At 50.7% G+C, this 22,500-nt stretch overlaps 1 protein-coding gene across 1 annotated transcript in view; it reads left to right on the top strand.

Annotated features, from left to right (window-relative positions):
* Positions 1–22,500, top strand: part of LOC116369300 (oxysterol-binding protein-related protein 11) — a gene marked incomplete at its 3' end in the record, with an annotated part of 25,604 nt that overhangs the window by 409 nt on the left and 2,695 nt on the right. The window contains exons 1-2 of the mRNA XM_031819422.1: positions 1–162; positions 18,780–18,956. The exon at positions 1–162 is cut by the window's left edge and continues 409 nt beyond it. Of these exons, the coding sequence (XP_031675282.1) occupies positions 1–162; positions 18,780–18,956 (339 nt within the window). The remainder of the gene's footprint in view (positions 163–18,779; positions 18,957–22,500) is intronic.

The following is a 22,500-nucleotide window of genomic DNA, read 5'->3' as shown; positions in this document are numbered from 1 at the left end:
ACCTCCTCCTCACCTGGTACCCAGAGAAAACCTCTCTACCCTGGGGTTGGAGGGGTCGTCACCATCACCCATCACAGATCCCCTGCTGCGGCCCGCCGGGCCAGGACCCAGAACAACCAGAACTACCACCCTGCTCCAGGGAGGCTGAGCCAGGTCAAAGAGGTAGGGCTGCTGCTCTAGTAGGGCTGTAGGTAGGTAGTACTGCTCTGGTAGGGCTGTAGGTAGGTAGTACTGCTCTGGTAGGACTGTAGGTAGGTAGTACTGCTCTGGTAGGGCTGTAGGTAGGTAGTACTGCTCTGGTAGGGCTGTAGGTAGGTAGTACTGCTCTGGTAGGGCTGTAGGTAGGTAGTACTGCTCTGGTAGGATGGTAGGTAGGTAGGTAGTACCTCTCTGGTAGGGCTGTAGGTAGGTAGTACTGCTCTGGTAGGACTGTAGGTAGGTAGTACTGCTCTGGTAGGACTGTAGGTAAGTAGTACTGCTCTGGTAGGACTGTAGGTAGGTAGTACTCCTCTGGTAGGACTGTAGGTAGGCATGTAGGTAGTACCTCTCTGGTAGGACTGTAGGTAGGTAGTACTGCTCTGGTAGGGCTGTAGGTAGGTAGTACTGCTCTGGTAGGGCTGTAAGTAGGTAGGTAGTACTGCTCTGGTAGGGCTGTAGGTAGGTAGTACTGCTCTGGTAGGAATGTAGGTAGGTAGGTAGTACTGCTCTGGTAGGACTGTAGGTAGGTAGATAGTACTGCTCTGGTAGGATGGTAGGTAGGTAGGTAGGTAGGTAGTACTGCTCTGGTAGGGCTGTAGGTAAGTAGATAGTACTGCTCTGGTAGGACTGTAGGTAGGTAGATAGTACTGCTCTGGTAGGATGGTAGGTAGGTAGTACTGCTCTGGTAGGGCTGTAGGTAGGTAGATAGTACTGCTCTGGTAGGACTGTAGGTAGGTAGTACTGCTCTGGTAGGGCTGTAAGTATGTAGGTAGTACTGCTCTGGTAGGGCTGTAGGTAGGTAGTACTGCTCTGGTAGGAATGTAGGTAGGTAGGTAGTACTGCTCTGGTAGGACTGTAGGTAGGTAGATAGTACTGCTCTGGTAGGATGGTAGGTAGGTAGGTAGTACTGCTCTGGTAGGGCTGTAGGTAAGTAGATAGTACTGCTCTGGTAGGACTGTAGGTAGGTAGATAGTACTGCTCTGGTAGGATGGTAGGTAGGTAGGTAGTACTGCTCTGGTAGGACTGTAGGTAGGTAGATAGTACTGCTCTGGTAGGATGGTAGGTAGGTAGGTAGGTAGTACTGCTCTGGTAGGGCTGTAGGTAGGTACTGGTGCTCTGGTAGGGCTGTAGGTAGGTAGATAGTACTGCTCTGGTAGGATGGTAGGTAGGTAGGTAGTACTGCTCTGGTAGGGCTGTAGGTAGGTACTGGTGCTCTGGTAGGACTGTAGGTAGGTAGATAGTACTGCTCTGGTAGGATGGTAGGTAGGTAGGTAGTACTGCTCTGGTAGGACTGTAGGTGGGTAGATAGTACTGCTCTGGTAGGATGGTAGGTAGGTAGGTAGTACTGCTCTGGTAGGGCTGTAGGTAGGTACTGGTGCTCTGGTAGGGCTGTAGGTAGGTAGTACTGCTCTGGTAGGGCTGTAGGTAGGTAGTACTGCTCTGGTAGAACTGTAGGTAGGTACTGGTGCTCTGGTAGGACTGTAGGTAGGTAGTACTGCTCTGGTAGGACTGTAGGTAGGTATTACTGCTCTGGTAGGGCTGTAGGTAGGTAGGTAGTACTGCTCTGGTAGGACTGTAGGTATGTAGTACTGCTCTGGTAGGACTGTAGGTAGGTAGTACTGCTCTGGTAGGGCTGTAGGTAGGTAGGTAGTACTGCTCTGGTAGGACTGTAGGTAGGTAGTACTGCTCTGGTAGGATGGTAGGTAGGTAGTACTGCTCTGGTAGGACTGTAGGTCGGTAGTACTGCTCTGGTATGACTGTAGGTAGGTATTACTGCTCTGGTAGGACTGTAGGTAGGTAGTACTGCTCTGGTAGGGCTGTAGGTAGGTAGGAAGTACTGCTCTGGTAGGGCTGTAGGTAGGTAGGTAGTACTGCTCTGGTAGGGCTGTAGGTAGGTAGGAAGTACTGCTCTGGTAGGGCTGTAGGTAGGTAGGTAGTACTGCTCTGGTAGGGCTGTAGGTAGGTAGGTAGTACTGCTCTGGTAGGGCTGTAGGTAGGTAGCACTGCTCTGGTAGGATGGTAGGTAGGTAGTACTGCTCTGGTAGGACTGTAGGTTGGTAGTACTGCTCTGGTAGGACTGTAGGTAGGTACTGGTGCTCTGGTAGGACTGTAGGTAGGTAGTACTGCTCTAGTAGGGCTGTAGGTAGGTACTGGTGCTTGAGTAGGGCTGTAGGTAGGCAGTACTGCTCTGGTAGGGCTGTAGGTAGTACTGCACTAGTAGGGCTGTAGGTAGGTAGTACTCCTCTGGTAGGACTGTAGGTAGGTACTGGTGCTCTGGTAGGACTGTAGGTAGGTACTGGTGCTTGAGTAGGGCTGTAGGTAGGTAGTACTCCTCTGGTAGGGCTGTAGGTAGGTACTGGTGCTCGAGTAGGGCTGTAGGTAGGTAGTACTGCTCTAGTAGGGCTGTAGGTAGGTACTGGTGCTCGGGTAGGGCTGTAGGTAGGTAGTACTGCTCTGGTAGGGCTGCTGCCTGTAGAACTGGGGGTCTGGAGATCTCAGAGGAGAGGAGGCTAGGCTACGCACTTGTCATGGCTGATCCAACCTGTCTCTCTCTGACTTCCCAGCAGTCAGACAGACAGTCAGACAGACAGTCAGACAGACTGTCAGACAGACAGTCAGACAGTCAGACAGTCAGTCAGACAGTCAGTCAGACAGTCAGTCAGCACATGAAAGTGTTTTCTCAGCAGATGTATTTGTTTTCTCAGTATGTAGCGTGGACATTGTTACAGCGTTGCTATAGCGTCGTTACAGCGTTGCTATAGCGTCGTTACAGCGTTGCTATAATGTCGTTACAGCGTTGCTATAGCGTCATTACAGCGTTGCTATAGAGTCGTTACAGCGTTGCTATAGCGTCGTTACAAGCATTGCTATAGCGTCGTTACAGCATTGCTATAGCGTCGTTACAGCGTTGCTATAGCGTAGTTACAGCGTTGCTATAGCGTAGTTACAGCGTTGCTATAGAGTCGTTACAGCGTTGCTATAGCGTCGTTACAGCGTTGCTATAGCGTAGTTACAGTGTTGCTATAGCGTAGTTACAGCGTTGCTATAGCGTCGTTACAGCGTTGCTATAGCGGCGTTACAGCGTTGCTATAGCATCGTTACAGCGTGTCTATAGCGTCGTTACAGCGTTGCTATAGCGTCGTTACAGCGTTGCTATAGCGTCTTTACAGCGTTGCTATAGCGTCGTTACAGCGTTGCTATAACGTCGTTACAGCGTTGCTATAGCGTCGTTACAGCGTTGCTGTAGCGTCTTTACAGCGTTGCTATAGAGTCGTTACAGCGTTGCTATAGCGTAGTTACAGCGTTGCTATAGCGTCGTTACAGCGTTGCTATAGCGTCGTTACAGTGATGCTATAGCGTAGTTACAGCGTTGCTATAGAGTCGTTACAGCGTTGCTATAGCGTAGTTACAGCGTTGCTATAGCGTCGTTACAGAGTTGCTATAGCGTCGTTACAGCGTTGCTATAGAGTCGTTACAGCGTTGCTATAGAGTCGTTACAGCGTTGCTATAGAGTCTTACAGCGTTGCTATAGAGTCTTACAACGTTGCTATAGAGTCGTTACAGCGTTGCTATATAGTCTTACAGCGTTGCTATAGAGTCGTTACAGCGTTGCTATAGAGTCTTACAGCGTTGCTATAGAGTCTTACAGCGTTGCTGTAGCGTCGTTACAGCGTTGCTATAGCGTCGTTACAGCGTTGCTATAGAGTCTTACAGCGTTGCTATAGAGTCGTTACAGCGTTGCTATAGAGTCTTACAGCGTTGTTATAGAGTCGTTACAGCGTTGCTATAGAGTCTTACAGCGTTGCTATAGAGTCGTTAGAGCGTTGCTATAGAGTCTTACAGCGTTGTTATAGATCGTTACAGCGTTGCTATAGAGTCGTTACAGCGTTGCTATAGAGTCTTACAGCGTTGCTATAGAGTCGTTACAGCGTTGCTATAGAGTCGTTACAGCGTTGCTATAGAGTCTTACAGCGTTGCTATAGAGTCGTTACAGCGTTGCTATAGAGTCTTACAGCGTTGCTATAGAGTCTTACAGCGTTGCTATAGAGTCGTTACAGCGTTGCTATAGAGTCTTACAGAGTTGTTATAGAGTCGTACAGCGTTGCTATAGAGTCGTTACAGCGTTGCTATAGAGTCGTTACAGCGTTGCTATAGAGTCGTTACAGCGTTGCTATAGAGTCTTACAGCGTTGCTATAGAGTCGTTACAGCGTTGCTATAGAGTCGTTACCAGCGTTGCTATAGAGTCGTTACAGCGTTGCTATAGCGTCGTTACAGCGTTGCTATAGAGTCTTACAGCGTTGCTATAGAGTCTTACAGCATTGCTATAGAGTTGCTTTCACTTTGTTACAAAGTCAACATGCTAATTCCATGTGTACTACCTCACCAGTCTATGTGTACTACACCACCATCACCATGGTGACACGACAGAGTAGTCTTCTCTCTCCTCCCCTCCCCCCCTCCTCCCCCCTCCTCCTGTCCCCCTCCTTCTGTCCCCCTCAACCCCCCTCCTGTCCCCCTCCTCCTCCTGTCCCCCTCCTTCTGTCCCCCTCACCCCCCCTCCTGTTCCCCTCCTCCTCCTGTCCCCCTCCTTCTGTCCCCCTCACCCCCCCTCCTGTTCCCCTCCTCCTCCTGTCCCCCTCCTTCTGTCCCCCTCACCCCCCCCCCTCCTGTCCCATTTCCTATCTGTCGAAAAATGTCGACAAGTGAAGTTATATAAACTTTTCTTTGTAGAAATAGATGTTGTATCTTGAGTGTATTAGACCGTCTGCTGCGGTGTGACAGATGCTTCAGGCGTTTTGTTTCCATATCCTTCCTCATACCTGGAGCTGAGAGTTCTTCATCCCTCCTCGCCACGGTTCTGATTCTGGGCCTCTATTATCTCTCCCTGGCTTAACCTCTAAAAGTCCAAGTCTACTAAGATAACATATTCAATTGTTTTTAAGATGGTCATACCGGGGATCATTTAAGCTATTTGAATTGGAATTTTAGGAAGCCTGTAGGTATATTTTATTGCTATTATTATATAATACTTGGTCTTTACTACTGAATAAGCCCATAGAAACACATTGAATAACACTCCAACACAATAATATCATAAATGGCAACAAAAATAGACCGTCCAAAAATAAATAATAAGGAATAAGGAGATATAAGAAAGCTATGAAAATGTTTATATATATTTTTTGGACACATATTCAACCGCTTATTTTTGTTGGCACAAAACGACCTTCATTTGTATGTGTTATGCCATCGTGTTCGTGAGAGCCTCATCTTTCCATAGAGGGGTCATATTAGTTTATAGGCCAAAACCGTTCAGACGCTACAGACGTTTCCGTGAGAGCCTCATCTTTCCATAGAGGGGTCATATTAGTTTATAGGCCAAACCGTTCAGACGCTACAGACGTTACCGTGAGAGCCTCATCTTTCCATAAAGGGGTCATATTAGTTTATAGGCCAAACCGTTCAGACGCTACAGACGTTTCCGTGAGAGCCTCATCTTTCCATAGAGGGGTCATATTAGTTTATAGGCCAAACCGTTCAGACGCTACAGACGTTACCGTGAGAGCCTCATCTTTCCATAGAGGGGTCATATTAGTTTATAGGCCAAACCGTTCAGACGCTACAGATGTTTCCGTGAGAGCCTCATCTTTCCATAAAGGGGTCATATTAGTTTAAAGGCCAAACCGTTCAGACGCTACAGACGTTTCCGTGAGAGCCTCATCTTTCCATAAAGGGGTCATATTAGTTTAAAGGCCAAACCGTTCAGACGCTACAGACGTTACCGTGAGAGCCTCATCTTTCCATAGAGGGGTCATATTAGTTTATAGGCCAAACCGTTCAGACACTACAGACGTTTCCGTGAGAGGATAGATTTCAGGATGTCTCCTGGTCTGACAAACAACGCTGTAGCTCGGCCACCTTCCACCACAGATGCAGAAGGCCGACGTACAGTAGACAGATGTGTTGAATTGAGACACAGCCCACACCAAGAAAAACAACTGATATCTCTAGTGGTGGATTGACACACAGCCCACACCAAGAAACCCTGATATCTCTAGTGGTGGATTGACACACAGCCCACACCAAGAAACCCTGATATCTCTAGTGGTGGATTGACACACAGCCCACACCAAGAAACCCTGATATCTCTAGACACAGCCCACACCAAGAAACCCTGATATCTCTAGTGGGGGATTGACACACAGCCCACACCAAGAAACCCTGATATCTCTAGTGGGGGATTGACACACAGCCCACACCAAGAAACCCTGATATCTCTAGTGGGGGGATTGACACACAGCCCACACCAAGAAGCCCTGATATCTCTAGTGGGGGATTGACACACAGCCCACAGCAAGAAACCCTGATATCTCTAGTGGTGGATTGACACACAGCCCACAGCAAGAAACCCTGATATCTCTAGACACAGCCCACACCAAGAAACCCTGATGTCTCTAGTGGTGGATTGAGACACAGCCCACACCAAGAAACCCTGATATCTCTAGTGGTGGATTGAAAACACAGCCCACACCAAGAAACCCTGATATCTCTAGACACAGCCCACACCAAGAAACCCTGATATCTCTAGACACAGCCCACACCAAGAAACCCTGATATCTCTAGTGGTGGATTGAAACACAGCCCACACCAAGAAACCCTGATATCTCTAGACACAGCCCACACCAAGAAACCCTGATATCTCTAGTGTTGGACTGACACACAGCCCACACCAAGAAGCCCTGATATCTCTAGACACAGCCCACACCAAGAAACCCTGATATCTCTAGACACAGCCCACACCAAGAAACCCTGATATCTCTAGTGTTGGACTGACACACAGCCCACACCAAGAAGCCCTGATATCTCTAGACACAGCCCACACCAAGAAACCCTGATATCTCTAGACACAGCCCACACCAAGAAACCCTGATATCTCTAGTGGGGGATTGACACACAGCCCACACCAAGAAGCCCTGATATCTCTAGTGGGGGATTGGCACACAGCCCACACCAAGAAGCCCTGATATCTCTAGTGGGGTTTGACACACAGCCCACACCAAGAAACCCTGATATCTCTAGTGGTGGATTGACACACAGCCCACACCAAGAAACCCTGATATCTCTAGACACAGCCCACACCAAGAAGCCCTGATATCTCTAGTGGGGGATTGACACACAGCCCACACCAAGAAACCCTGATATCTCTAGTGGGGGATTGACACACAGCCCACACCAAGAAACCCTGATATCTCTAGTGGGGGATTGACACACAGCCCACACCAAGAAACCCTGATATCTCTAGTGGGGGATTGACACACAGCCCACACCAAGAAGCCCTGATATCTCTAGTGGGGGATTGACACACAGCCCACACCAAGAAACCCTGATATCTCTAGTGGGGGATTGACACACAGCCCACACCAAGAAACCCTGATATCTCTAGTGGGGGATTGACACACAGCCCACACCAAGAAGCCCTGATATCTCTAGTGGGGGATTGACACACAGCCCACACCAAGAAACCCTGATATCTCTAGTGGGGGATTGACACACAGCCCACACCAAGAAACCCTGATATCTCTAGTGGGGGATTGACACACAGCCCACACCAAGAAGCCCTGATATCTCTAGTGGGGGATTGACACACAGCCCACACCAAGAAACCCTGATATCTCTAGTGGGGGATTGACACACAGCCCACACCAAGAAACCCTGATATCTCTAGTGGGGGATTGACACACAGCCCACACCAAGAAACCCTGATATCTCTAGTGGGGGATTGACACACAGCCCACACCAAGAAGCCCTGATATCTCTAGTGGGGGATTGACACACAGCCCACACCAAGAAACCCTGATATCTCTAGTGGGGGATTGACACACAGCCCACACCAAGAAGCCCTGATATCTCTAGTGGGGGATTGACACACAGCCCACACCAAGAAACCCTGATATCTCTAGTGGTGGATTGACACACAGCCCACACCAAGAAACCCTGATATCTCTAGTGGTGGATTGAGACACAGCCCACACCAAGAAACCCTGATATCTCTAGTGGGGGATTGAAACACAGCCCACACCAAGAAACCCTGATATCTCTAGTGGTGGATTGACACACAGCCCACACCAAGAAACCCTGATATCTCTAGTGGGGGATTGACACACAGCCCACACCAAGAAACCCTGATATCTCTAGACACAGCCCACACCAAGAAACCCTGATATCTCTAGACGCTGCCCACACCAAGAAACCCTGATATCTCTAGTGGGGGATTGACACACAGCCCACACCAAGAAACCCTGATATCTCTAGTGGGGGATTGACACACAGCCCACACCAAGAAACCCTGATATCTCTAGTGGGGGATTGACACACAGCCCACACCAAGAAACCCTGATATCTCTAGACACAGCCCACACCAAGAAACCCTGATATCTCTAGTGGGGGATTGACACACAGCCCACACCAAGAAACCCTGATATCTCTAGACACAGCCCACACCAAGAAACCCTGATATCTCTAGACACAGCCCACACCAAGAAACCCTGATATCTCTAGTGGTGGATTGACACACAGCCCACACCAAGAAACCCTGATATCTCTAGACACAGCCCACACCAAGAAGCCCTGATATCTCTAGACACAGCCCACACCAAGAAACCCTGATATCTCTAGTGTTGGACTGACACACAGCCCACACCAAGAAACCCTGATATCTCTAGTGTTGGATTGACACACAGCCCACACCAAGAAACCCTGATATCTCTAGTGTTGGATTGACACACAGCCCACACCAAGAAACCCTGATATCTCTAGACACAGCCCACACCAAGAAACCCTGATATCTCTAGACACAGCCCACACCAAGAAGCCCTGATATCTCTAGACACAGCCCACACCAAGAAACCCTGATATCTCTAGTGGTGGATTGACAGACAGCCGACACCAAGAAACCCTGATATCTCTAGACACAGCCCACACCAAGAAACCCTGATATCTCTAGACACAGCCCACACCAAGAAACCCTGATATCTCTAGTGGGGGATTGACACACAGCCCACACCAAGAAACCCTGATATCTCTAGTGGGGGATTGACACACAGCCCACACCAAGAAACCCTGATATCTCTAGTGGGGGATTGGCACACAGCCCACACCAAGAAGCCCTGATATCTCTAGTGGGGGATTGACACACAGCCCACACCAAGAAACCCTGATATCTCTAGTGGGGGATTGACACACAGCCCACACCAAGAAACCCTGATATCTCTAGTGGGGGATTGAAACACAGCCCACACCAAGAAACCCTGATATCTCTAGTGGGGATTGACACACAGCCCACACCAAGAAACCCTGATATCTCTAGTGGGGGATTGACACACAGCCCACACCAAGAAACCCTGATATCTCAAGTGGGGGATTGACACACAGCCCACACCAAGAAACCCTGATATCTCTAGTGGGGGGATTGACACACAGCCCACACCAAGAAACCCTGATATCTCTAGTGGGGGATTGACACACAGCCCACACCAAGAAACCCTGATATCTCTAGACACAGCCCACACCAAGAAACCCTGATATCTCTAGTGGGGGATTGGCACACAGCCCACACCAAGAAACCCTGATATCTCTAGTGGGGGATTGACACACAGCCCACACCAAGAAACCCTGATATCTCTTGCCTAAACTGACGGATTTTGATGGGGATTTTCTTATTATGTTACTTGGATGGACATATGGGTCAATAGCCTCTTTTTTGGGGGGCTTCCTGAGATAGTGCTGACTGCATGGCCCCAGCCTTTAAACAGCTGTGGCTCTCCTCTGGGATTAGCTGAGTTCTGTCTCCACAGAGGGGTGGATGTGTATTTGAAAGAGGAAGTGCTGTGTCTGGTTCATAGAGGTCTCTCCTCTCCTGGGTGTTGGAGATCAACCTGGATGAGGATGAGGGGGTCTGACCCTCAGACCCTAAAATCTAACTCTACCCTTTTTGATGGAGGGAAATCTAGCATGACCTTTGAACTATATTACTACTTTTGTATGTACCTTTTATTAGATTACTGAGCCAGGCGGCTGACAGACGTACAAACCTAAGCAGGGGGATTTCACTTCTTCCTTATCAGCAATGCATGTTTTCATTGGTTGAGCAGGGATAGTACATGAGGACATTCCCTTTCCGTAAGGAAGGACAGCACAACAGTATTTTGAGCAAGGTAAACTGATGCTATCAGTGCTTCTGGGTAATTTCTACCTGGAGCCATCTAATGACAGGCCCTGGGAAGGGGACAGAGGAACAGGAGAGGGAGAGGGATGTCGGGAGAGGAAGAGAGGGATGTGGAGAGAGGAAGAGGAGATGGATGTGGAGAGAGGAAGAGGCTAGGGATGTGGAGAGAGGAAGAGGGAGATGGATGTAGAGAGAGGAAGAGGAGAGGGATATGAAGAGAGGAAGAGGAGAGGGATGTGGAGAGAGGAAGAGGAGAGGGATGTGGGGAGAGGAAGAGGGAGAGGAAGAGGAGAGAGGAAGAGGGAGAGGGATGTGGAGAGAGGAAGAGGAGAGGGATGTGGGGAGAGGGATGTGGAGAGAGGAACAGGAGAGGGATATGAAGAGGAGAGGGATGTGGAGAGAGGAAGAGGAGAGGGGAACAGGAGGGGTAGAGGGCATGATGAGCACCCCACTATACTGCACCAGAACATTACACCAGGTGATGACTATATATTACAAAATACAGAGAGAGAGGGGGGGAGAGGGAGAGGGGGGGGGAGAGGGGGGAGAGAGAGAGAGGAGAGAGAGAGGGGAGAGAGAGAGAGAGAGAGAGAGAGAGAGAGAGAGAGAGGGGGAGAGAGAGAGAGAGAGATAGGGGAGAGAGAGAGAGAGAGAGAGAGGGGAGATAGAGAAGATAGGGGAGAGAGAGAGAGAGAGAGAGAGAGAGAGAGAGAGAGGGGGGGGGGGGGGAGTGAGAGAGGGGAGAGAGAGAAGAGGGGGGGAGAGAGAGAGGGGGAGAGAGAGGGTGATATAGAGAGAGAGAGAGAGAGAGAGAGAGAGTGAGGGTGAGAGAGAGAGAGAAAGGGGAGAGAGAGAGAGGGGGGGAGAGAGAGAGAGAGAGAGAGAGAGAGAGAGAGAGAGAGAGAGAGAGAGAGAGAGGGGGGAGAGAGAGGGTGAGAGAGAGAGAAGGGGGAGAGAAAGGGGGGGGAGAGAGAGGGTGAGAGAGAGAGAAGGGGGATGAGAGAGAGAGTGAGAGAGAGGGAGTGGAGAGGGAGAGTAGAGAGAGAGAAGGGGGATGAGAGAGAGAGTGAGAGAGAGGGAGTGGAGAGGGAGAGGAGAGAGGGGGGGAGAGAGAGAGAAGGGGGATGAGAAGTAACAGGGATACAGAGAGAGGTAGGAGACTTAAGAGAAAGGGAGAGAGAGAGAGAAGGGGGGAGAGAGAGAGAAGGGGGAGAGAGGGGGAGAGAAAGGGAGAGAGAGAGAGAAGGGGGAGAGAGGGGGGAGAGAGAGAGAGAAGGGGGAGAGAAAGGGAGAGAGTACATGGGAAAGAAAGAGTGATGGATTTTATCTGTCGGTGGCATATCTTTGGAGTTTTTCTTTTCATTGTGAAGCTGTCTATGTCTCTGTCTCTGTCTCTTTGATTCAGGTCTAAGCTGAGAACAAAGGAATCTTCATAGAGTTCAGGGAACAGTGTGTGTGTGTGTTTGTGTATGTTTGTGTGTCTGTGACTTGCAAGAATTAACGACTCCTCTGAAAGAATGTTGCTGGCCCCAGAGACCACAGGGCTAAGACTGATAAGAGGGAGAGAGAGAGAGATATATATAGAGAGACAGAGACAGAGAGAGAGATGGAGAGAGAGAGGGGCGAGGGGGAAGAGAGAGATGGGGAGAAGGAAATAAATGAGAGAGGAAAAGAGAGACAGACAGACAGACAGACAGACAGACAGACAGACAGACAGACAGACAGACAGACAGACAGACAGACAGACAGACAGACAGACAGACAGACAGACAGACAGTAAACCCCTGGAATAGGAACCGACCATAGTAAAGTCCTAGAATAGGGACCGACCCTAGTAAAGCCCTAAAATAAGGACCAACCCTAGTAAAGACCTAGAATAGGGACCAACCCTAGTAAAGCCCTAAAATAAGGACCGACCCTAGTAAAGCCCTAGAATAGGGACCAACCCTAGTAAAGCCCTAGAACAGGGACCAACCATAGTAAAGACCTAGAATAGGGATAGGGACCAACCCTAGTAAAGCCCTAAAATAAGGACCGACCCTAGTAAAGCCCTAGAATAGGAACCGACCCTAGTAAAGCCCTAAAATAGGGACCGACCCTAGTAAAGCCCTAGAATAGGGACCGACCCTAGTAAAGCCCTAAAATAAGGACCGACCCTAGTAAAGCCCTAGAATAAGGACCGACCCTAGTAAAGACCTAGAATAGGGATAGGGACCAACCCTAGTAAAGCCCCAGAATAGGGACCGACCCTAGGAAAGCCCTAGAATAGGGACCGACCCTAGTAAAGCCCTAGAATAGGAACCGACCCTAGTAAAGCCCTAAAATAGGGACCGACCCTAGTAAAGCCCTAGAATAGGGACCGACCCTAGTAAAGCCCTAAAATAAGGACCGACCCTAGTAAAGCCCTAAAATAAGGACCGACCCTAGTAAAGCCCTAGAATAGGGATAGGGACCAACCCTAGTAAAGCCCCAGAATAGGGACCGACCCTAGGAAAGCCCTAGAATAGGGACCGACCCTAGTAAAGCCCTAGAATAGGGACTGACCCTAGGAAAGCCCTAGAATAGGGACCGACCCTAGTAAAGCCCTAGAATAGGGACCGACCCTAGTAAAGCCCTAGAATAGGGATAGGGACCGACCCTAGTAAAGCCCTAGAATAGGGGCCGACCCTAGTAAAGCCCTAGAATAGGGACCGACCCTAGTAAAGCCCTAGAATAGGGACCGACCCTAGTAAAGCCCAAGAATAGGGACAGGGACCAACCCTAGGAAAGCCCTAGAATAGGGACCGACCCTATCTCCTAGAGAGATCAAGGACTTGTGTTTTTCTCCTCCTTTGTGTTCTGGACGTGGCGTCCATTTTTCATGAGGGTTGGAATATGAAACTGAAGGGTTGGAATATGAAACTGAAGGGTTGGAATATGAAACTGAGAGGTTGGAATATGAAACTGAAGGACTGAAGGGTTGGAATATGAAACTGAAGGGTTGGAATATGAAACTGAAGGGTTGGAATATGAAACTGAAGGACTGAAGGGTTGGAATATGAAACTGAAAGGTTGGAATATGAAACTGAAGGGTTGGAATATGAAACTGAAGGGTTGGAATATGAAACTGAAGGGTTGGAATATGAAACTGAAGGGTTGGAATATGAAACTGAAGGACAGAAGGGTTGGAATATGAAACTGAAAGGTTGGAATATGAAACTGAAGGGTTGGAATATGAAACTGAAGGGTTGGAATATGAAACTGAAGGGTTGGAATATGAAACTGAAGGACTGAAGGGTTGGGATATGAAACTGAAGGGTTGGAATATGAAACTGAAGGACTGAAGGGTTGGAATATGAAACTGAAGGGTTGGAATATGAAACTGAAGGGTTGGAATATGAAACTGAAGGGTTGGAATATGAAACTGAAGGGTTGGAATATGAAACTGAAGGGTTGGAATATGAAACTGAAGGGTTGGAATATGAAACTGAAGGGTTGGGATATGAAACTGAAGGGTTGGAATATGAAACTGAAGGACTGAAGGGTTGGAATATGAAACTGAAAGGTTGGAATATGAAACTGAAGGGTTGGAATATGAAACTGAAGGGTTGGGATATGAAACTGAAAGGTTGGGATATGAAACTGAAGGGTTGGGATATGACTTTGCTAGCGGCAGAAGCGATGCTAAAGTTTACCCCCCGTAGTGTGACAGACACTGGCTTGCGTCCCCAAAACGGCACCCTATTCCCCATACAAAGTGCACAAACTTTGACCAAAGTCAATATGAGTGCACACTTCATAGGGAATATAGGGTGCCGTTTTGGGACAGAGACATTGTAACACGTTGAGTGGCAGTCTGTTATAGGGCTGCTAGCAGAAACCTGGAGAGAGACTATCTTTCCACATCAGCTCTCGGTCCTGCTCCTCTTTTCTCCCCGGTAAAGTCATTATTAAGTTAGTGAGATGGGCTGATGTCACCGTCTGTGAGGGATTTGTGTGAGAGTGTGTGGCTTCTCAGCTTCTTAGCAACACCGAGGAGCTGATGGTGGACTACAGTAAACGGAGGGTTGAGCACGCCCCCTCATCCTCATCGACGGGGTTGTAGTGGAGCCGGGGTTGAGAGCTTCAAGTTTCTCGTTGTCCACAACACTAAGGATCTATCTTGGTCCAAACACACCAACGCAGTCGTGAAGAGGGCACGACAACGCCTCTTCCCCCTCAGGAGGCTGAAAAGATCCTCAAAAAGTTCTACAGTTGCACCATTGAGAGCATCTTGACTGGCTGCATCACCGCCTGGTACGGCAACTGCTTGGCATCTAACCGTAAGGTGCTACAGAGGGTAGTGTGTACGGCCCAGGTCACCACTGGGTCCAAGCTTCCTGCCATCCAGAACCTCTATACCAGGCGGTGTCAGAGGAAGGCTCAAAACATTGTCAGAGTCCAGTCATAGACTGTTCTCTCTGCTACCGCATTGCACTACACCACTGGGTTCAATCTTCCTGCCATCGAGGACCTCTATACCAGGCGCTGTTAGAGGAAGGCAGTCATAGACTGTTCTCTCTGCTACCGCATTGCACTACACCACTGGGTTCAATCTTCCTGCCATCCAGGACCTCTATACCAGGCGGTGTCAGAGGAAGGCAGTCATAGACTGTTCTCTCTGCTACTGCATGGCCCTACAACACTGGGTCCAATATTCCTGCCATCCAGGACCTCTATACCAGGCGGTGTCAGAGGAAGGCAGTCATAGACTGTTCTCTCTGCTACCGCATGGCATTGTTACCGGTGCACTGAGACTGTTCGTCTACACCTGTTGTTTACGAAGCATGTGATGAATAACAATGTATTTGTGTGTGCGTGCGTGAGGTTTGTGTCTCTGTGTGTGTGTTTGTCTGTGTAAGTGGTGTGTGTGTGTGAGGTGGGAATGAGGAATGGATGTTCCATTTTGTGAAGAACATGTGATTGGTGTGTGTGTGAGAAGTGTGTGTTGGGAGGGTGTGTGTGTGTGTGTGTGTGTTTAATTGAGTTCACTCTCATGCTACCTCCACTCTCCTTATCTCCCTGCCGATGAGTCACAGACAGTGAGCACTCACAAGAGTATAGCTTATTTGTGTTGTGTGTGTGAGAGAGAGACAGCATAATCCTGTCCTTCTCCCAGCCCACCTAGCTGTCAGAGGTGCCAGATGTAATTATGTTCGTGACAGAGACAGACTGAACCAGACAGATAGCATATGGCTCAGGGTAGGTGGCTGAGAGACAGACTGAACCAGACAGATAGCATATGGCTCAGGGTAGGTGGCTGAGAGACAGACTGAACCAGACAGGTAGCATATGGCTCAGGGTAGGTGGCTGAGAGACAGACTGAACCAGACAGGTGGCTGAGAGACAGACTGAACCAGACAGGGTAGGTGGCTGAAAGACAGACTGAACCAGACAGGGTAGGTGGCTGAGAGACAGACTGAACCAGACAGGATAGGTGGCTGAGAGACAGACTGAACCAGACAGGGTAGGTGACTGAGAGACAGACTGAACCAGACAGGTAGCATACGACTCAGGGTAGGTGGCTGAGAATTGTCATGACTCTCAGGCCCCCACCGCCTGCCTACATCACTGGCTGTGCCCCTACAGTGCCTACATCTACAGTATATAGAATACTTTAACTACCCCACAATTCTCCTCTCATGCTTTGACTAGCTACAGTCACATATCTTGCTTTGGCATGTCAAATCAAATCAAATCAAATCAAATTTATTTATATAGCCCTTCGTACATCAGCTGATATCTCAAAGTGCTGTACAGAAACCCAGCCTAAAACCCCAAACAGCAAGCAATGCAGGTGTAGAAGCACGGTGGCTAGGAAAAACTCCCTAGAAAGGCCAATACCTAGGAAGAAACCTAGAGAGGAACCAGGCTATGTGGGGTGGCCAGTCCTCTTCTGGCTGTGCCGGGTGGAGATTATAACAGAACATGGCCAAGATGTTCAAATGTTCATAAATGACCAGCATGGTCGAATAATAATAAGGCAGAACAGTTGAAACTAGAGCAGCAGCACAGTCAGGTGGAAGTTGAAACTGGAGCAGCAGCATGGCCAGGTGGACTGGGGACAGCAAGGAGTCATCATGTCAGGTAGTCCTGGGGCATGGTCCTAGGGCTCAGGTCTTCCGAGAGAGAGAAAGAAAGAGAGAAGGAGAGAATTAGAGAACGCACACTTAGATTCACACAGGACACCGAATAGGACAGGAGAAGTACTCCAGATATAACAAACTGACCCCAGCCCCCCGACACATAAACTACTGCAGCATAAATACTGGAGGCTGAGACAGGAGGGGTCAGGAGACACTGTGGCCCCATCCGAGGACACCCCCGGACAGGGCCAAACAGGAAGGATATAACCCCACCCACTTTGCCAAAGCACAGCCCCCACACCACTAGAGGGATATCTTCAACCACCAACTTACCATCCTGAGACAAGGCTGAGTATAGCCCACAAAGATCTCCGCCACGGCACAACCCAAAGGGGGGGGCGCCAACCCAGACAGGATGACCACAACAGTGAATCAACCCACTCAGGTGACGCACCCCCTCCAGGGACGGCATGAGAGAGCCCCAGCAAGCCAGTGACTCAGCCCCTGTAATAGGGTTAGAGGCAGAGAATCCCAGTGGAAAGAGGGGAACCGGCCAGGCAGAGACAGCAAGGGCGGTTCGTTGCTCCAGAGCCTTTCCGTTCACCTTCCCACTCCTGGGCCAGACTACACTCAATCATATGACCCACTGAAGAGATGAGTCTTCAGTAAAGACTTAAAGGTTGAGACCGAGTTTGCGTCTCTGACATGGGTAGGCAGACCGTTCCATAAAAATGGAGCTCTATAGGAGAAAGCCCTGCCTCCAGCTGTTTGCTTAGAAATTCTAGGGACAATTAGGAGGCCTGCGTCTTGTGACCGTAGCGTACGTGTAGGTATGTACGGCAGGACCAAATCAGAGAGATAGGTAGGAGCAAGCCCATGTAATGCTTTGTAGGTTAGCAGTAAAACCTTGAAATCAGCCCTTGCTTTGACAGGAAGCCAGTGTAGAGAGGCTAGCACTGGAGTAATATGATCAAATTTTTTGGTTCTAGTCAGGATTCTAGCAGCCGTATTTAGCACTAACTGAAGTTTATTTAGTGCTTTATCCGGGTAGCCGGAAAATAGAGCATTGCAGTAGTCTAACCTAGAAGTGACAAAAGCATGGATTAATTTTTCTGCATCATTTTTGGACAGAAAGTTTCTGATTTTTGCAATGTTACGTAGATGGAAAAAAGCTGTCCTCGAAATGGTCTTGATATGTTCTTCAAAAGAGAGATCAGGGTCCAGAGTAACGCCGAGGTCCTTCACAGTTTTATTTGAGACGACTGTACAACCATTAAGATTAATTGTCAGATTCAACAGAAGATCTCTTTGTTTCTTGGGACCTAGAACAAGCATCTCTGTTTTGTCAGAGTTTAATAGTAGAAAGTTTGCAGCCATCCACTTCCTTATGTCTGAAACACATGCTTCTAGCGAGGGCAATTTTGGGGCTTCACCATGTTTCATTGAAATGTACAGCTGTGTGTCATCCGCATAGCAGTGAAAGTTTACATTATGTTTTCGAATAACATCCCCAAGAGGTAAAATATATAGTGAAAACAATAGTGGTCCTAAAACGGAACCTTGAGGAACACCGAAATTTACAGTTGATTTGTCAGAGGACAAACCATTCACAGAGACAAACTGATATCTTTCCGACAGATAAGATCTAAACCAGGCCAGAACATGTCCGTGTAGACCAATTTGGGTTTCCAATCTCTCCAAAAGAATGTGGTGATCGATGGTATCAAAAGCAGCACTAAGGTCTAGGAGCACGAGGACAGATGCAGAGCCTCGGTCCGATGCCATTAAAATGTCATTTACCACCTTCACAAGTGCCGTCTCAGTGCTATGATGGGGTCTAAAACCAGACTGAAGCATTTCGTATACATTGTTTGTCTTCAGGAAGGCAGTGAGTTGCTGCGCAACAGCCTTCTCTAAAATTTTTGAGAGGAGAGGAATGTCGTCCCAACATGCATTTGTCAATTTGTAGAACACCTCAGCTGTTCCTACATAGAGATTCATCCAGCACTTACCTGCTCCTTGGATGGCTGGGCCGTACAGATTCACCCAGCAGTTATCTGCTCCTTGGATGACTGGGCCGTACAGATTCATCCAGCAGTTATCTGCTCCTTGGATGACTGGGCCGTACCAGTCAATGTTGGAGTTGGATTTACACAGCTCTAGGCGGCCAGCGCTTGCTTGTGTGTGTGTGCGTGTGTGTGCGTGTCTGAGTGTGTGTGTATTATTTAACCTGTCTCCTCCCTCCCTCTAGGTGATGACCCAGGCAGAGGGCCAACAGAAGAACCTGGTTAACTCCATAGAGTCCCTGCCCTCCCGTGGTCCTCTGTCCTCCTTAGACCAGGACCTTCTTCTCCTCAAGGCCACATCAGCAGCTACCCTCTCCTGTCTGGGGGAGTGTCTCCACATGCTGCAACACAATGTCAGCCAGGTACGTCAGCAGCTACCCTCTCCTGTCTGGGGGAGTGTCTCCACATGCTGTGGCACGATGTCAGCCAGGCACGTCAGCAGCTACCCTCTCCTGTCTGGGGGAGTGTCTCCACATGCTGTGGCACGATGTCAGCCAGGTACGTCAGCAGCTACCCTCTCCTGTCTGGGGGAGTGTCTCCACATGCTGTGGCACGATGTCAGCCAGGCACGTCAGCAGCTACCCTCTCCTGTCTGGGGGAGTGTCTCCACATGCTGTGGCACGATGTCAGCCAGGTACGTCAGCAGCTACCCTCTCCTGTCTGGGGGAGTATCTCCACATGCTGTGGCACGATGTCAGCCAGGTACGTCAGCAGCTACCCTCTCCTGTCTGGGGGAGTGTCTCCACATGCTGTGGCACGATGTCAGCCAGGCACGTCAGCAGCTACCCTCTCCTGTCTGGGGGAGTGTCTCCACATGCTGTGGCACGATGTCAGCCAGGCACGTCAGCAGCTACCCTCTTCTGTCTGGGGGAGTGTCTCCACATGCTGTCATTCAGGTACGTCAGCAGCTACCCTCTCCTGTCTGGGGGAGTGTCTCCACATGCTGTGGCACGATGTCAGCCAGGTACGTCAGCAGCTACCCTCTCCTGTCTGGGGGAGTGTCTCCACATGCTGTGGCACGATGTCAGCCAGGCACGTCAGCAGCTACCCTCTCCTGTCTGGGGGAGTGTCTCCACATGCTGTGGCACGATGTCAGCCAGGCACGTCAGCAGCTACCCTCTCCTGTCTGGGGGAGTGTCTCCACATGCTGTCAGCCAGGTACGTCAGCAGCTACCCTCTCCTGTCTGGGGGAGTGTCTCCACATGCTGTGGCACGATGTCAGCCAGGTACGTCAGCAGCTACCCTCTCCTGTCTGGGGGAGTGTCTCCACATGCTGTGGCACGATGTCAGCCAGGCACGTCAGCAGCTACCCTCTCCTGTCTGGGGGGAGTGTCTCCACATGCTGTGGCACGATGTCAGCCAGGTACGTCAGCAGCTACCCTCTCCTGTCTGGGGGAGTGTCTCCACATGCTGTGGCACGATGTCAGCCAGGTACGTCAGCAGCTACCCTCTCCTGTCTGGGGGAGTGTCTCCACATGCTGTCAGCCAGGTACATCAGCAGCTACCCTCTCCTGTCTGGGGGAGTGTCTCCACATGCTGTCAGCCAGGCACGTCAGCAGCTACCCTCTCCTGTCTGGGGGAGTGTCTCCACATGCTGTGGCACGATGTCAGCCAGGTACGTCAGCAGCTACCCTCTCCTGTCTGGGGGAGTGTCTCCACATGCTGTGGCACGATGTCAGCCAGGCACGTCAGCAGCTACCCTCTCCTGTCTGGGGGAGTGTCTCCACATGCTGTGGCACGATGTCAGCCAGGTACGTCAGCAGCTACCCTCTCCTGTCTGGGGGAGTGTCTCCACATGCTGTGGCACGATGTCAGCCAGGTACGTCAGCAGCTACCCTCTCCTGTCTGGGGGAGTGTCTCCACATGCTGTGGCACGATGTCAGCCAGGCACGTCAGCAGCTACCCTCTCCTGTCTGGGGGAGTGTCTCCGACATGCTGTGGCACGATGTCAGCCAGGCACGTCAGCAGCTACCCTCTTCTGTCTGGGGGAGTGTCTCCACATGCTGTCATTCAGGTACGTCAGCAGCTACCCTCTCCTGTCTGGGGGAGTGTCTCCACATGCTGTGGCACGATGTCAGCCAGGTACGTCAGCAGCTACCCTCTCCTGTCTGGGGGAGTGTCTCCACATGCTGTGGCACGATGTCAGCCAGGCACGTCAGCAGCTACCCTCTCCTGTCTGGGGGAGTGTCTCCACATGCTGTGGCACGATGTCAGCCAGGCACGTCAGCAGCTACCCTCTCCTGTCTGGGGGAGTGTCTCCACATGCTGTCAGCCAGGTACGTCAGCAGCTACCCTCTCCTGTCTGGGGGAGTGTCTCCACATGCTGCAACACAATGTCAGCCAGGTACGTCAGCAGCTACCCTCTCCTGTCTGGGGGAGTGTCTCCACATGCTGTGGCACGATGTCAGCCAGGTACGTCAGCAGCTACCCTCTCCTGTCTGGGGGAGTGTCTCCACATGCTCTCAGACAGGTACGTCAGCAGCTACCCTCTCCTGTCTGGGGAGTGTCTCCACATGCTGTGGCACGATGTCAGCCAGGTACGTCAGTAGCTACCCTCTCCTGTCTGGGGGAGTGTCTCCACATGCTGTGGCACGATGTCAGCCAGGTACGTCAGCAGCTACCCTCTCCTGTCTGGGGGAGTGTCTCCACATGCTGTCAGCCAGGTACATCAGCAGCTACCCTCTCCTGTCTGGGGGAGTGTCTCCACATGCTGTGGCACGATGTCAGCCAGGTACGTCAGCAGCTACCCTCTCCTGTCTGGGGGAGTGTCTCCACATGCTGTGGCACGATGTCAGCCAGGTACGTCAGCAGCTACCCTCTCCTGTCTGGGGGAGTGTCTCCACATGCTGTGGCACGATGTCAGCCAGGTACGTCAGCAGCTACCCTCTCCTGTCTGGGGGAGTGTCTCCACATGCTGTGGCACGATGTCAGCCAGGTACGTCAGCAGCTACCCTCTCCTGTCTGGGGGAGTGTCTCCACATGCTGTGGCACGATGTCAGCCAGGTACGTCAGCAGCTACCCTCTCCTGTCTGGGGGAGTGTCTCCACATGCTGTGGCACGATGTCAGCCAGGTACGTCAGCAGCTACCCTCTCCTGTCTGGGGGAGTGTCTCCACATGCTGTGGCACGATGTCAGCCAGGTACGTCAGCAGCTACCCTCTCCTGTCTGGGGGAGTGTCTCCACATGCTGTCAGCCAGGTACGTCAGCAGCTACCCTCTCCTGTCTGGGGGAGTGTCTCCACATGCTGTGGCACGATGTCAGCCAGGTACGTCAGCAGCTACCCTCTCCTGTATGGGGGAGTGTCTCCACATGCTGTGGCACGATGTCAGCCAGGTACGTCAGCAGCTACCCTCTCCTGTCTGGGGGAGTGTCTCCACATGCTGTGGCACGATGTCAGCCAGGTACGTCAGCAGCTACCCTCTCCTGTCTGGGGGAGTGTCTCCACATGCTGTGGCACGATGTCAGCCAGGCACGTCAGCAGCTACCCTCTCCTGTCTGGGGGAGTGTCTCCACATGCTGTGGCACGATGTCAGCCAGGTACGTCAGCAGCTACCCTCTCCTGTCTGGGGGAGTGTCTCCACATGCTGTGGCACGATGTCAGCCAGGTACGTCAGCAGCTACCCTCTCCTGTCTGGGGGAGTGTCTCCACATGCTGTCAGCCAGGTACATCAGCAGCTACCCTCTCCTGTCTGGGGGAGTGTCTCCACATGCTGTCAGCCAGGCACGTCAGCAGCTACCCTCTCCTGTCTGGGGGAGTGTCTCCACATGCTGTGGCACGATGTCAGCCAGGTACGTCAGCAGCTACCCTCTCCTGTCTGGGGGAGTGTCTCCACATGCTGTGGCACGATGTCAGCCAGGCACGTCAGCAGCTACCCTCTCCTGTCTGGGGGAGTGTCTCCACATGCT

This window comes from Oncorhynchus kisutch, unplaced genomic scaffold (genome assembly GCF_002021735.2).
Source record: "Oncorhynchus kisutch isolate 150728-3 unplaced genomic scaffold, Okis_V2 scaffold2144, whole genome shotgun sequence".
Taxonomy (NCBI): Eukaryota; Metazoa; Chordata; class Actinopteri; order Salmoniformes; family Salmonidae; genus Oncorhynchus; species Oncorhynchus kisutch.
This window is presented reverse-complemented; position numbering and strand designations above follow the sequence as displayed.